The 15,018-nt window shown below is 49.5% G+C and overlaps 1 protein-coding gene across 2 annotated transcripts; it reads right to left on the reverse strand.

Moving 5' to 3' along the window:
* aamdc (adipogenesis associated, Mth938 domain containing) lies at positions 1–4,619 on the reverse strand. 2 transcript variants are annotated; one of them, XM_008426503.3, is made up of 4 exons: positions 4,521–4,619; positions 2,786–2,929; positions 2,608–2,703; positions 1–1,419 (listed from the first exon to the last, which is right to left on the reverse strand). In XM_008426503.3, exons 2-4 carry the CDS (start codon positions 2,915–2,917, stop codon positions 1,279–1,281), a joined length of 369 nt encoding a protein of 122 aa, XP_008424725.1. In that variant the 5' UTR covers positions 2,918–2,929; positions 4,521–4,619; the 3' UTR covers positions 1–1,278. The 2 variants fall into 2 exon arrangements, with proteins under 2 accessions (XP_008424725.1, XP_008424724.1); XM_008426502.3 differs by lacking the exon at positions 4,521–4,619 and adding an exon at positions 4,212–4,364.
* Between the last annotated feature and the right edge of the window lie 10,399 nt (positions 4,620–15,018).

A 15,018-nucleotide genomic window follows, 5' to 3' on the forward strand; every position in this document is an offset into this window, starting at 1 on the left:
TTTGGAAAGCAGATTGATTTTATTGGTTTTCATGTAATCAAACAGGCAGAAATACACTTTCATATCAGCGTTTCACAGCATTTCACTGCAAAAACTAAATATTTAATAAGTATTTTTGTCTAGTTTATAGTGCAAATACCTTATTACACTTGAAACAAATCAAAACTAATTTACAAGTAATTTTCAGCAAATATAGCAGCTCGTTTCAGGTCAATAATTCCTTAGTAGTGATGGAAAAATACTAGTTCCACTGTCAGATTATTTTTACTTATAACAAAAGAATTTTCAAATGTTATAAGTGAAATAATTTGCCAGTGTTCATAGAACTATTTGCACTAAAACGACACAAAAATACTTGGCAAAATATTGTTTTACTCTAAAGAAAGCAGTTAAATGCTTAATAAAATCTGCAAGCCTCCCTTTTCCATTAGAACAATTTCCATTCATATGTAAATAAAACATAAGCGTCATTTTGAATGTTTTAGACACTGTTGGTGCTGCAGGCTGTTAGAAATGAATTTCTATTAAAGTTAATGGTTTGATTTTGAAGTTTGAGGCTTCTCAGCTAAAGTTTAACGCACTTAAATACATCAGAGCTGCAAAAATCGACTTGAATGCGGAGGAGTCAACTGACTTTAGTTAGTTCTCCCACTTCTTCAGATTAAACAACATTGGTGCCAATCGTTTGTGCTGCTTTCAATTTTAAGATAAAGTCACCAGAGATCAACTTGCCCCTAAAATCACATTTGTTTGATTTTGTAAATATGGATTGACTAGTTGACTTTTGATGACCTCTTGAAATATTTATTAATAGTTTTAAAATGGTAGTGGCACAAAAATTTGACACCAATTTTGTTTAATTTGAAGGTCGGAAGGCCAACTTTACTCAGGTAAACGCAGCGTAAATAAAACTAATTTAAGCTTCTGTCTGTAAGATAATGCATTAGGGCCATTTTATATAGGAAAAGTTAATTTCTCAGAACTTTGTGTTTTTTTCTGGAATTAATCTCAGCATTTCTTGTTTCTTTCATATATAATTTTCTAATTAGGGAGCTCAGAAATGTTCTTTTTTCTAAAAAATTTATGAGATTAATCGCAAATTTTCTCCATTTTTGGTGTGATTTTATTCATTTTTTAGTACCTGCAATGGCCCGAATACGCCGTGTTAATATTCTGCGTTTAAGTTTCACCACTAATAACTTCAGGGATGCTGAGAACCTCTCGGCGCCGGGAACAGTGAACCGTTAAACATGTTTAATCGCATCCAGGAAGGCGGGATCAGCAGGTTGAGTGGAAAACGCCGCCCACTTTGGCTCCTTGAACAGCCAGCTTGTTGTATTCAGCGACGGCCTTCTGAGTCGGGAGGACTCGGACTTCAATGCCTTGCTGCTTCACGAAATTCAGAGTCGAAGAAGGAACCTGTGGAGAAAAAACGTGCACGTCTAAAACAGGAACTACGGTGCATCATGCTACAGAACAGATGGGATTGTGGCTCAAATATTACATCAATGAACCGATCACAACATCTTTTAATATAACAGAGAGGCGTTCTTCGTATTGTATGTTGGATGTCTGGAAAATGAAGTGATTTTGTGTCCTGTTATGTCTGTATCTAATGTCTGGAGCATGAACGATACGAGCCCGATGTGTTTGTAGCTGAACCGCCATCTTTCTTCGGCTTCCTCAACTCAATACTGCCCTCTACAGGCCAGGAGTACATAACGTAGCTCACGATGACTTAAATGTTTCACAATGTTTGATTTGGCTAACAATCGGGAAAATTTGTTTTATCGAATTTATTTTTTCAGACAATTTTAATTTTAAATACAGCTAGAAAAGGTAGCGAAAGTGACGTATTTCGCCCAATTGCGACCTTTTCACTTCTAAAAAAAACACAATTTGTGCCAGAACGGTCATGACGTCGGATTCGACAAGACTTTGACGTCATTGACGTGCAATAGAAGAAGCCAGACACGCTGTCAGGATGTAAACAAATTTGAACCAGGTGAAGTTAAAACGATGCTCCTGCAGGAGTTCTGGGTAGAACATAGTTACAGATAAATACGGCTTTTCATCTTATTTGCAAATTGTAAATATTTTTTGTACATTTGTGGCTTAATTGCTGTTTGGATTATGTTGTTTTTTCTCCATATTACCCTGTTTGAGACTGTATACCCCAGTTAACAATTAATCAATTACTAAATTAGTTAATGGCTCTTTAAATAATCGATTAATCGTTCCAGCCCTACAATAGATCCAAACTTCCTGGTACGGATGGCTTTGTCCTTTCGCCTCATACGAGTCGATCTGACCTGTGTGCTGATGCAGCATGCGCTGAGATTGTTGAACCAATCCCCTTTTGGAATTTCTGCAATCCTGTATTACCCCTTACAGTTCAGTGGTTCCTAGTCTGCTGCCTCCTCTAGAGGGGACTAGGGGCGCAATGCTGAGGGGTCGACTAAGCTGACCCTTACACATAAACACTATATGCTACCCACAGAAAGATCAGCAATGTCTGTTGCAATAAACCCTTGTAGTTTAGTTTGTTATTTAGGTTTCTGGTGCTGCACAAACATTAAATTGGACTTTTTAAAGAATATAATTTACCTGTAGAGCTTCGCTCATTCCTCTCCCAATGACCAGCAGTTCTATTCCCTTCTTCATCACCTCCTCCAGGTCAGCAGGTTGCACTCCTGGGTAATGCTGGGAGGAAATCATAACGTTCCTCAGAGGAATAGATTTTAAAATCTCCAACAGCGTTTATATTTATTCTGGTTTTACTCACATCAGTCCCGGTCTCCCTCCAGTCCCAGGCCCGGCTGCCTCCAGGCCAGACCTTACAGTCCTTGTAGCTGGAGGAGCATCCCTTCACCTTCATCAGGCCCCAGGACAGGGTGGCAATTTCTGGGGAGGTCATAGTTCAACAAGGCTGGAAGACAACAATAAGTATTCAGTTATGTAACTAACAGTAAACAGTTCAACCAGAGAAAGATACAGACACTCTTTGGAGATTTAAAAAAAACTGTCTAGGTCAGGGATCACCAGAGTTAGGAAGTAATTAATTACAATTACTTAACTTGTTGGAAAAAATGTACTTTTAGGAGTGTTTTTACTACGCTGTACTTTTTACTTTTACTTGAGTAATTTCATTATAAAGTATTTCTACTCTTAGTTGAGTAACATTTCTGGATTTTCCCACACCTGCAGTTTCAAAAGTTTCATTTTGAAAGAAACTGGTTTGGAAAAAATTTTCTTTTCCCTGATTTTATTATTTTCTAATTATGTTATTTATAGTTTTGGTTCTTGCAAAACCAAAATTTCCATATAACTTTAAGAGTAGTGCTACTCTTCAACCAAAAGACTCTGCCTACCTCTTAGGCTCGCATTTGGCTATTTAGGCTCTCCAAAGTGGCTCATAATAACCTTGAACTGTAACGTTATAAAACTAAATAATGGTTTGATATTTAAACTGGAATAGGAAAGACTTTCATGTGAAATCTGCAAAGAATCTGAACATGAAAATTACTAAAACGGCTCCTAGAATATTTAGCTGAAACAGAATATGCTTATTAAATAAATGTTTTTTTGGAGCATGCAAGTAAAATTAATACCTAGCTTCCCACTTATTACATAAACACTCGCAATAGAAAAAACTTAAGCACAATAACTATATAACCAAAGAAAATAGCTGGCATATTTAAAAAAGAGTGAGAAGAAGCAAAGGTTCTTTTTAGTGAATTTTAACCAGAACATTTAAGAAGTGATAGAAAATATTCAAAATTTCAGATTCTATACAGTAAGAAGTGAAATTTATCAGTATTGTTATACAAAATATCAAAGCAAAAACTACTTTCTATTGAAGAAATACTATCAAATGAAAAATTATCCTCCCAAAAACATTTTGTTCGGGTGAATTTAAGTGTAACTGCTTTTCATTACTAACCAGGAGAAATAGGGGCGATTTTTTTTTTTTTTTTACCTGGATTATAGAGTTTCATTTACAAAATATCTTTTTTTTAAACATGAGCTATCTTTCCGAAAGATCGTGTAGATTTTCATGTAAAATTGTTTTAGGATTTAGATTATAAATATTGCAGATCTCCAACACAGGCGTTTTTAGGGAACAAAAACAAGACAACCTTCTTCCATGATAGCAAATACGGCCTAAAAAGTTGCTAGGAAACCGAAACTGTTATAAGTAAACGACTCACCGTTTAACATCAACAGCCACTGTCCGATTCTTAAATAAGAGTTAAAGGTAAACTGTGGACACGTCCCGAGTTGTAAACAACACGTAAACCCCCCCAACACAACCCTTTGTCATATTTTTAATTAAATGGAGGCTGCGCCCTCTGGTGGATGGGGGGACAACTGCAACACAACCGAAAACATGCAAGTAATGCTTTACTTACACGTTTTACTGCCATTACAGCTTTACTCAACTCAGTCGATTAGTTTGGGGTGAAAACTGCAAAGTTCTTTGCGTTTTGCTGGTTTGCTGCCATAATTCTAACACACACCTGCGTATCTCTGCGACAGACTGGCGACCTGTCCAGGTTGTACCCCTCCTCTCGCCCGGAACGTTAGCTGGAGATGGGCACCAGCATCCCTCCCGACCCCACTAAGGGTGTAAAGAAAATGGATGGATGGATGGATGGATGGATGGATGGATGGATGGACCTACGTAGCTCTGCACAACAGCAGCAGGTTTCCTTCGCTGCCGCACAGGTGTAAACCCAGTGCGAGCGTCGTAGCGCTCATGTTGCGTTTAAAGGAAAAACAGTTCACGACATGTTAACAACGATTAAACAGTTTTAATGGCTGGAAAAAAGTGACAGAAGGCACTAATATTGGAAATGCGGAAGCCCCTGGGTCTATTGTATCAAATCAATATAGGCAGGCACGCGCAGAGGGGGGGCGGGGCTGGGGATGCTTGAGCACCTGCCCTTTTTGCTCCTTGCCCCCAAGTGCCCTTTTGGTCAATTTTTTATTTTTTTATTTTTATTTTTTTGCATTATTATTTTCTAAGCCCTCTTATGACACATAGCATGTACTAAAATTATGATTATTTTATTTTTATTATTTTTTTGTACAACATAACAAGCCCTCCGGTCACCTTGTTACCTTCGACCTTTTGCCAGTGACGTATGACGCAGTTGCCTCTCGCGCAGTGAGATAAGGCGGCTAACTGGAGCTCAACGTAGCGAACGTTCCAAAATATAGAACAGTTTTTGGTGAATTAAAAAACGTTATTGGTGAATAAAGTGGAGTAGACTTGCTGCTTGTCAGATGACGGAAAACGTTGAACGTATCGTTTCTGCTTCGGCTCGGAGTCGCGGTTTAAGCAGAGAGGTAATGAAATACAACAGACACTGACAGGCCTCTGGGTCTGCCTTTTTCTGAAGAACTACTGAACGGGAGGAGACAGCCAGCCAGGTGAGGAAAAACTGTTCTTATCTATCATTCAGTATTTCTATCATACAGACATTAGGCTGTTGTTGTGCTATTAGCTGCTAGCTAACGACTTTGCTAGCAAAGCAAAATAACTAAAAAGCTTCTTTCCCGTATTGTTAATATCAGTCATTCTTAAGTATCACTTATGCAATAAGGCAGGGGTGCTCAAGTCCGGTCCTCGAGAGCTACCATCCTGCAACTTTTAGATATATCCTTACTCCAACAGACCGGGATCAGCTCTAAACAGGCCTGGTAACGAGCCTTTCATTTGATCCAGGTGTGTTGGAGCAGGGAAGCATCTGAAAGTTGCAGGACGGTAGCTCTTGAGGACTGGACTTGAGCACCCCTGCAATAAGGGCACGTCGCCCGTCCAAAACCGATCATGTCCATAATGGATATATGTCCGATCTTCTAATTTCCTTTGCTGCATAATGTACATTTAATTTATTCTAGCATTAGGTAAATGTATATTGAAGGAGAATAACACTGAAATAAAAGTCCAACAAGGATATTCATTTAGAATGAAAAATAACTCACCCTGACTTACCATGATAGATATAATGTATGTAATAAACGTTTGTCATTAATGAAGGGGAAAAAAACTCAAGTAAGTTTAGGGTCTGGTTCGTAGAGTATGAAGTTAAATTTGTTTTCCCAATTATTCCATGGGGGGAAAAAACTAACCTCAGTTAAGTAAAATAAAATTGTAATCAAAACTTTTGGAATTGTGATGATTTCCTTTTTTAAAAAAATCGTTTTGTTTAAAAAAAAAATTACATAATTTTTTGTCTTGTTAAAAAGTTATTTGCCAAACATAAACATTTATTTGCACACATCAGAAATCTTTTGCCCACAACGTCATGTGAGAATCACAAACAAAACCTAAGAATATTAAGAAAAGATTTCTGACATGCACAAATAAGTTTGTTTTGCAAAAAAAACTACTTCATGAGACAAATGTGTGATTCAAATGTTTAAAAAAGTTTTTTAAGCATAACTCAGCAGGCTTTTCTCATGGTGACATACATTAACAATTAAATATTTGCTTTTGTTTTGTTTTTTTTCTACAGTTCCAGTTAAAGTTTGATGCAGCTCTGCTTTACTGAATGGACCATCTTCATCTCCACTGCAGCAAACAGGCAGCTCTTTTATAGATTACAGTCACTAAAAGGTTGCATTGTGCCCTTGTTTATATTTTTAATAGTGTAATTCTGTAAAGACAAAATATGTCTGGTGGTCCAGCTCTGATTTACATATCTTGCTAAATTGTGGGTTTGAATATTGCAATATAACAAAATAGACCTGCAGAAAGAAATTACTAATAAAATATCTTGCATATGCATAGTTGTATGCTCTATGTAGAAATTCTCCTTAGCTTTGATTGTATATGTCACAATTTAGTAATTTATCATTGTTTATTAAACTTTGAAAGCTGAGAGGCTTTGTTAATATTCTGTCCTAAAATACGGCTGGATGTGCTCTTTTTTTTTTTTTGAGCACCTGCCCCTTTAGTGGTCTTTGCATGGCCCTGCGCAAAGGACTCCCTACCAAGCCACGGAAGCATGCCGGTAGACCGACAGGACTCCGTATGAAGCCCTGGAGGTTAGCCCGGAGACCAAAAGAACTCGCTGTGAAACCAAGAGGTCAGACCGGAAACCCACAGGACTCACTACCAAGTCACGGAAGCAGACAGAAGCAGGCCGGGAGACCAACAGGACTTGCTACTAAGCCCTGGAGAATAGCCCGGAGACCAAAAGGACTCGCTGTGAACCCTAGAGGTCAGACCGGAGACCCACAGGACTCGCTACCAAGTCACGGAAGCAGACAGAAGCAGGCCGGGAGACCAACAGGATTCGCTACAAACCCTAGAGGTCAGCCTGGAGACCAACAGGACTCCCTACCAAGCCACGGAAGCAGGCCGGGAGAGCGACAGGACTTGCTAAGAAGCCCTGCAGATTAAAACGGAAACCAAAAGAACTCGCTGTGAACACAGAGGTCAGACCGGAGACCCACAGGACTCCCTACCAAGCCACGGAAGCAGGCCGGGAGAGCGACAGGACTTGCTAAGAAGCCCTGCAGATTAAAACGGAGACCAAAAGAACTCGCTGAGAACCCAGAGGTCAGACCGGAGACCCACAGGACTCCCTACCAAGTCACGGATGCAGGCGGGGAGACTGACGGGAATTGCTACGAAGCCCTATAAGTTAGCCCGGAGACCAACAGGACCCGCTGTCAACCCTAGACATCAGACCGGAGACCCACAGGACTCCCTACCAAGTCACGGAAGCAGGCCGGGAGACCGACGGGACTTGCTACGAAGCCCTGGAGGTTAGCCCGGAGACCAACAGGACTCGCTGTGAACCCTAGAGGTCAGACCGGAGACCCACAGGACTCCCTACCAAGTCACAGAAGCAGGCGGGGAGACCGACGGGACTTGCTACGAAGCCCTGGAGGTTAGCCCGGAGACCAACAGGACTCGCTGTGAACCCTAGAGGTCAGACCGGAGACCCACAGGACTCGCTACCAAGTCACGGAAGCAGACAGAAGCAGGCCGGGAGACCAACAGGATTCGCTACAAACCCTAGAGGTCAGCCTGGAGACCTACAGGATTCACTGTGAACCCTAGAGGTCAGACCGGAGACCCACAGGACTCTCTACCAAGTCAAGGAAGCAGGCGAAAGCAGGCAGGGAGACCGACGGGACTTGCTACGAAGCCCTGGAGGTTAGCCCGGAGACCAACAGGACTCGCTGTGAACCCTAGAGGTCAGACCGGAGACCCACAGGACTCCCTACCAAGTCACGAAAGCAGGCGGAAGCAGGCCGGGAGACCGACGGGACTTGCTACGAAGCCCTGGAGGTTAGCCCGGAGACCTACAGGATTCACTGTGAACCCTAGAGGTCAGACCGGAGACCCACAGGACTCTCTACCAAGTCAAGGAAGCAGGCGAAAGCAGGCAGGGAGACCGACGGGACTTGCTACGAAGCCCTGGAGGTTTGCCCGGAGACCAACAGGACTCGCTCTGAACCCTAGAGGTCAGACCGGAGACCCACAGGACTCCCTACCAAGTCACAGAAGCAGGCGGGGAGACCGACGGAACTTGCTACGAAGCCCTGGAGGTTAGCCCGGAGACCAACAGGACTCGCTGTGAACCCTAGAGGTCAGACCAGAGACCCACAGGACTCCCTACCAAGTCACAAAAGCAGGCGGAAGCAGGCCGGCAGACCGACGGGACTTGCTACGAAGCCCTGGAGGTTAGCCCGGAGACCAATAAGACTCGCTGTGAACCCTAGAGGTCAGACCGGAGACCCACAGGACTCCCTTCCAAGTCACGGAAGCAGGCGGGGAGACCGACGGAACTTGCTACGAAGCCCTGGAGGTTAGCCCGGAGACCAACAGGACTCGCTGTGAACCCTAGAGGTCAGACCGGAGACCCACAGGACTCCCTACCAAGTCAAGGAAGCAGGCGAAAGCAGGCGGGGAGACCGACGGGACTTGCTACGAAGCCCTGGAGGTTTGCCCGGAGACCAACAGGACTCGCTGTGAACCCTAGAGGTCAGACCGGAGACCCATAGGACTCCCTACCAAGTCACGGAAGCAGGCGGGGAGACCGACGGAACTTGCTACGAAGCCCTGGAGGTTAGCCCGGAGACCAACAGGACTCGCTGTGAACCCTAGAGGTCAGACCGGAGACCCACAGGACTCCCTACCAAGTCACGAAAGCAGGCGGAAGCAGGCCGGGAGACCGACGGGACTTACTACGATGCCCTTTAGGTTTGCCCGGAGACCAACAGGACTCGCTGTGAACCCTAGAGGTCAGACCGGAGACCCACAGTACTCCCTACCAAATCACAGAAGCAGGCGGGGAAACCGACGGAACTTGCTACGAAGCCCTGGAGGTTAGCCCGGAGACCAACAGGACTCGCTGTGAACCCTAGAGGTCAGACCGGAGACCCACAGGACTCCCTACCAAGTCACAGAAGCAGGCGGGGAGACCGACGGGACTTGCTACGAAGCCCTGGAGGTTAGCCCGGAGACCAATAAGACTCACTGTGAACCCTAGAGGTCAGACCGGAGACCCACAGGACTCCCTACCAAGTCACAAAAGCAGGCGGAAGCAGGCCGGCAGACCGACGGGACTTGCTACGAAGCCCTGGAGGTTAGCCCGGAGACCAATAAGACTCGCTGTGAACCCTAGAGGTCAGACCGGAGACCCACAGGACTCCCTTCCAAGTCACGGAAGCAGGCGGGGAGACCGACGGAACTTGCTACGAAGCCCTGGAGGTTAGCCCGGAGACCAACAGGACTCGCTGTGAACCCTAGAGGTCAGACCGGAGACCCACAGGACTCCCTACCAAGTCAAGGAAGCAGGCGAAAGCAGGCGGGGAGACCGACGGGACTTGCTACGAAGCCCTGGAGGTTTGCCCGGAGACCAACAGGACTCGCTGTGAACCCTAGAGGTCAGACCGGAGACCCACAGGACTCCCTACCAAGTCACGGAAGCAGGCGGGGAGACCGACGGAACTTGCTACGAAGCCCTGGAGGTTAGCCCGGAGACCAACAGGACTCGCTCTGAACCCTAGAGGTCAGACCGGAGACCCACAGGACTCCCTACCAAGTCACGAAAGCAGGCGGAAGCAGGCCGGGAGACCGACGGGACTTACTACGATGCCCTTTAGGTTTGCCCGGAGACCAACAGGACTCGCTGTGAACCCTAGAGGTCAGACCGGAGACCCACAGTACTCCCTACCAAATCACAGAAGCAGGCGGGGAAACCGACGGAACTTGCTACGAAGCCCTGGAGGTTAGCCCGGAGACCAACAGGACTCGCTGTGAACCCTAGAGGTCAGACCGGAGACCCACAGGACTCCCTACCAAGTCACAGAAGCAGGCGGGGAGACCGACGGGACTTGCTACGAAGCCCTGGAGGTTAGCCCGGAGACCAATAAGACTCACTGTGAACCCTAGAGGTCAGACCGGAGACCCACGGGACTCCCTACCAAGTCACAAAAGCAGGCGGAAGCAGGCCGGCAGACCGACGGGACTTGCTACGAAGCCCTGGAGGTTAGCCCGGAGACCAATAAGACTCGCTGTGAACCCTAGAGGTCAGACCGGAGACCCACAGGACTCCCTTCCAAGTCACGGAAGCAGGCGGGGAGACCGACGGAACTTGCTACGAAGCCCTGGAGGTTAGCCCGGAGACCAACAGGACTCGCTGTGAACCCTAGAGGTCAGACCGGAGACCCACAGGACTCCCTACCAAGTCAAGGAAGCAGGCGAAAGCAGGCGGGGAGACCGACGGGACTTGCTACGAAGCCCTGGAGGTTTGCCCGGAGACCAACAGGACTCGCTGTGAACCCTAGAGGTCAGACCGGAAACCCACAGGACTCCCTACCAAGTCACGGAAGCAGGCGGGGAGACCGACGGAACTTGCTACGAAGCCCTGGAGGTTAGCCCGGAGACCAACAGGACTCGCTGTGAACCCTAGAGGTCAGACCGGAGACCCACAGGACTCCCTACCAAGTCACGAAAGCAGGCGGAAGCAGGCCGGGAGACCGACGGGACTTGCTACGAAGCCCTGGAGGTTAGCCCGGAGACCTGCAGGATTCACTGTGAACCCTAGAGGTCAGACCGGAGACCCACAGGACTCTCTACCAAGTCAAGGAAGCAGGCGAAAGCAGGCAGGGAGACCGACGGGACTTGCTACGAAGCCCTGGAGGTTTGCCCGGAGACCAACAGGACTCGCTCTGAACCCTAGAGGTCAGACCGGAGACCCACAGGACTCCCTACCAAGTCACAAAAGCAGGCGGAAGCAGGCCGGCAGACCGACGGGACTTGCTACGAAGCCCTGGAGGTTAGCCCGGAGACCAATAAGACTCGCTGTGAACCCTAGAGGTCAGACCGGAGACCCACAGGACTCCCTTCCAAGTCACGGAAGCAGGCGGGGAGACCGACGGAACTTGCTACGAAGCCCTGGAGGTTAGCCCGGAGACCAACAGGACTCGCTGTGAACCCTAGAGGTCAGACCAGAGACCCACAGGACTCCCTACCAAGTCACAAAAGCAGGCGGAAGCAGGCCGGCAGACCGACGGGACTTGCTACGAAGCCCTGGAGGTTAGCCCGGAGACCAATAAGACTCGCTGTGAACCCTAGAGGTCAGACCGGAGACCCACAGGACTCCCTTCCAAGTCACGGAAGCAGGCGGGGAGACCGACGGAACTTGCTACGAAGCCCTGGAGGTTAGCCCGGAGACCAACAGGACTCGCTGTGAACCCTAGAGGTCAGACCAGAGACCCACAGGACTCCCTACCAAGTCACAAAAGCAGGCGGAAGCAGGCCGGCAGACCGACGGGACTTGCTACGAAGCCCTGGAGGTTAGCCCGGAGACCAATAAGACTCGCTGTGAACCCTAGAGGTCAGACCGGAGACCCACAGGACTCCCTTCCAAGTCACGGAAGCAGGCGGGGAGACCGACGGAACTTGCTACGAAGCCCTGGAGGTTAGCCCGGAGACCAACAGGACTCGCTGTGAACCCTAGAGGTCAGACCGGAGACCCACAGGACTCCCTACCAAGTCAAGGAAGCAGGCGAAAGCAGGCGGGGAGACCGACGGGACTTGCTACGAAGCCCTGGAGGTTTGCCCGGAGACCAACAGGACTCGCTGTGAACCCTAGAGGTCAGACCGGAGACCCATAGGACTCCCTACCAAGTCACGGAAGCAGGCGGGGAGACCGACGGAACTTGCTACGAAGCCCTGGAGGTTAGCCCGGAGACCAACAGGACTCGCTGTGAACCCTAGAGGTCAGACCGGAGACCCACAGAACTCCCTACCAAGTCACGAAAGCAGGCGGAAGCAGGCCGGGAGACCGACGGGAATTACTACGATGCCCTTTAGGTTTGCCCGGAGACCAACAGGACTCGCTGTGAACCCTAGAGGTCAGACCGGAGACCCACAGTACTCCCTACCAAATCACAGAAGCAGGCGGGGAAACCGACGGAACTTGCTACGAAGCCCTGGAGGTTAGCCCGGAGACCAACAGGACTCGCTGTGAACCCTAGAGGTCAGACCGGAGACCCACAGGACTCCCTACCAAGTCACGGAAGCAGGCGGGGAGACCGACGGGACTTGCTACGAAGCCCTGGAGGTTAGCCCGGAGACCAATAAGACTCACTGTGAACCCTAGAGGTCAGACCGGAGACCCACAGGACTCCCTACCAAGTCACGAAAGCAGGCGGAAGCAGGCCGGGAGACCGACGGGACTTGCTACGAAGCCCTGGAGGTTAGCCCGGAGACCAACAGGACTCGCTGTGAACCCTAGAGGTCAGACCGGAGACCCACAGGACTCCCTACCAAGTCAAGGAAGCAGGCGAAAGCAGGCGGGGAGACCGACGGGACTTGCTACGAAGCCCTGGAGGTTTGCCCGGAGACCAACAGGACTCGCTGTGAACCCTAGAGGTCAGACCGGAGACCCACAGGACTCCCTACCAAGTCACGGAAGCAGGCGGGGAGACCGACGGAACTTGCTACGAAGCCCTGGAGGTTAGCCCGGAGACCAACAGGACTCGCTGTGAACCCTAGAGGTCAGACCGGAGACCCACAGGACTCCCTACCAAGTCACGAAAGCAGGCGGAAGCAGGCCGGGAGACCGACGGGACTTGCTACGAAGCCCTGGAGGTTAGCCCGGAGACCTACAGGATTCACTGTGAACCCTAGAGGTCAGACCGGAGACCCACAGGACTCTCTACCAAGTCAAGGAAGCAGGCGAAAGCAGGCAGGGAGACCGACGGGACTTGCTACGAAGCCCTGGAGGTTTGCCCGGAGACCAACAGGACTCGCTCTGAACCCTAGAGGTCAGACCGGAGACCCACAGGACTCCCTACCAAGTCACAGAAGCAGGTGGGGAGACCGACGGAACTTGCTACGAAGCCCTGGAGGTTAGCCCGGAGACCAACAGGACTCGCTGTGAACCCTAGAGGTCAGACCGGAGACCCACAGGACTCCCTACCAAGTCACGACAGCAGGCGGAAGCAGGCCGGGAGACCGACTGGACTTGCTACGAAGCCCTGGAGGTTAGCCCGCAGACCAACAGGACTCGCTGTGAACCCTAGAGGTCAGACCGGAGACCCACAGGACTCCCTACCAAGTCAAGGAAGCAGGCGGGGAGACCGACGGAACTTGCTACGAAGCCCTGGAGGTTAGCCTGGAGACCAACAGGACTCGCTGTGAACCCTAGAGGTCAGACCGGAGACCCACAGGACTCCCTACCAAGTCACGAAAGCAGGCGGAAGCAGGCCGGGAGACCGACGGGACTTGCTACGAAGCCCTGGAGGTTAGCCCGGAGACCTACAGGATTCACTGTGAACCGTAGAGGTCAGACCGGAGACCCACAGGACTCTCTACCAAGTCAAGGAAGCAGGCGAAAGCAGGCAGGGAGACCGACGGGACTTGCTACGAAGCCCTGGAGGTTTGCCCGGAGACCAACAGGACTCGCTCTGAACCCTAGAGGTCAGACCGGAGACCCACAGGACTCCCTACCAAGTCACAGAAGCAGGCGGGGAGACCGACGGAACTTGCTACGAAGCCCTGGAGGTTAGCCCGGAGACCAACAGGACTCGCTGTGAACCCTAGAGGTCAGACCAGAGACCCACAGGACTCCCTACCAAGTCACAAAAGCAGGCGGAAGCAGGCCGGCAGACCGACGGGACTTGCTACGAAGCCCTGGAGGTTAGCCCGGAGACCAATAAGACTCGCTGTGAACCCTAGAGGTCAGACCGGAGACCCACAGGACTCCCTTCCAAGTCACGGAAGCAGGCGGGGAGACCGACGGAACTTGCTACGAAGCCCTGGAGGTTAGCCCGGAGACCAACAGGACTCGCTGTGAACCCTAGAGGTCAGACCGGAGACCCACAGGACTCCCTACCAAGTCAAGGAAGCAGGCGAAAGCAGGCGGGGAGACCGACGGGACTTGCTACGAAGCCCTGGAGGTTTGCCCGGAGACCAACAGGACTCGCTGTGAACCCTAGAGGTCAGACCGGAGACCCATAGGACTCCCTACCAAGTCACGGAAGCAGGCGGGGAGACCGACGGAACTTGCTACGAAGCCCTGGAGGTTAGCCCGGAGACCAACAGGACTCGCTGTGAACCCTAGAGGTCAGACCGGAGACCCACAGGACTCCCTACCAAGTCACGAAAGCAGGCGGAAGCAGGCCGGGAGACCGACGGGACTTACTACGATGCCCTTTAGGTTTGCCCGGAGACCAACAGGACTCGCTGTGAACCCTAGAGGTCAGACCGGAGACCCACAGTACTCCCTACCAAATCACAGAAGCAGGCGGGGAAACCGACGGAACTTGCTACGAAGCCCTGGAGGTTAGCCCGGAGACCAACAGGACTCGCTGTGAACCCTAGAGGTCAGACCGGAGACCCACAGGACTCCCTACCAAGTCACGGAAGCAGGCGGGGAGACCGACGGGACTTGCTACGAAGCCCTGGAGGTTAGCCCGGAGACCAATAAGACTCACTGTGAACCCTAGAGGTCAGACCGGAGACCCACAGGACTCCCTACC

The sequence above is a fragment of the Poecilia reticulata genome, chromosome 13, assembly GCF_904066995.2.
Source record: "Poecilia reticulata chromosome 13, P_reticulata-male-v2, whole genome shotgun sequence".
Taxonomy (NCBI): Eukaryota; Metazoa; Chordata; class Actinopteri; order Cyprinodontiformes; family Poeciliidae; genus Poecilia; species Poecilia reticulata.

Bases quoted from the DNA above. Each gene is read 5' to 3' on its own strand.
- aamdc (XM_008426503.3), bottom strand. From the start codon at position 2,917: ATGACCTCCCCAGAAATTGCCACCCTGTCCTGGGGCCTGATGAAGGTG. The intron at 2,704-2,785 runs GTGAGTAAAACC...ATTTCCTCCCAG, and splicing joins GGAGGGAGACCGGGACTGAT to CATTACCCAGGAGTGCAACC. The intron at 1,420-2,607 runs GTAAATTATATT...TTTTCTCCACAG, and splicing joins GAATGAGCGAAGCTCTACAG to GTTCCTTCTTCGACTCTGAA.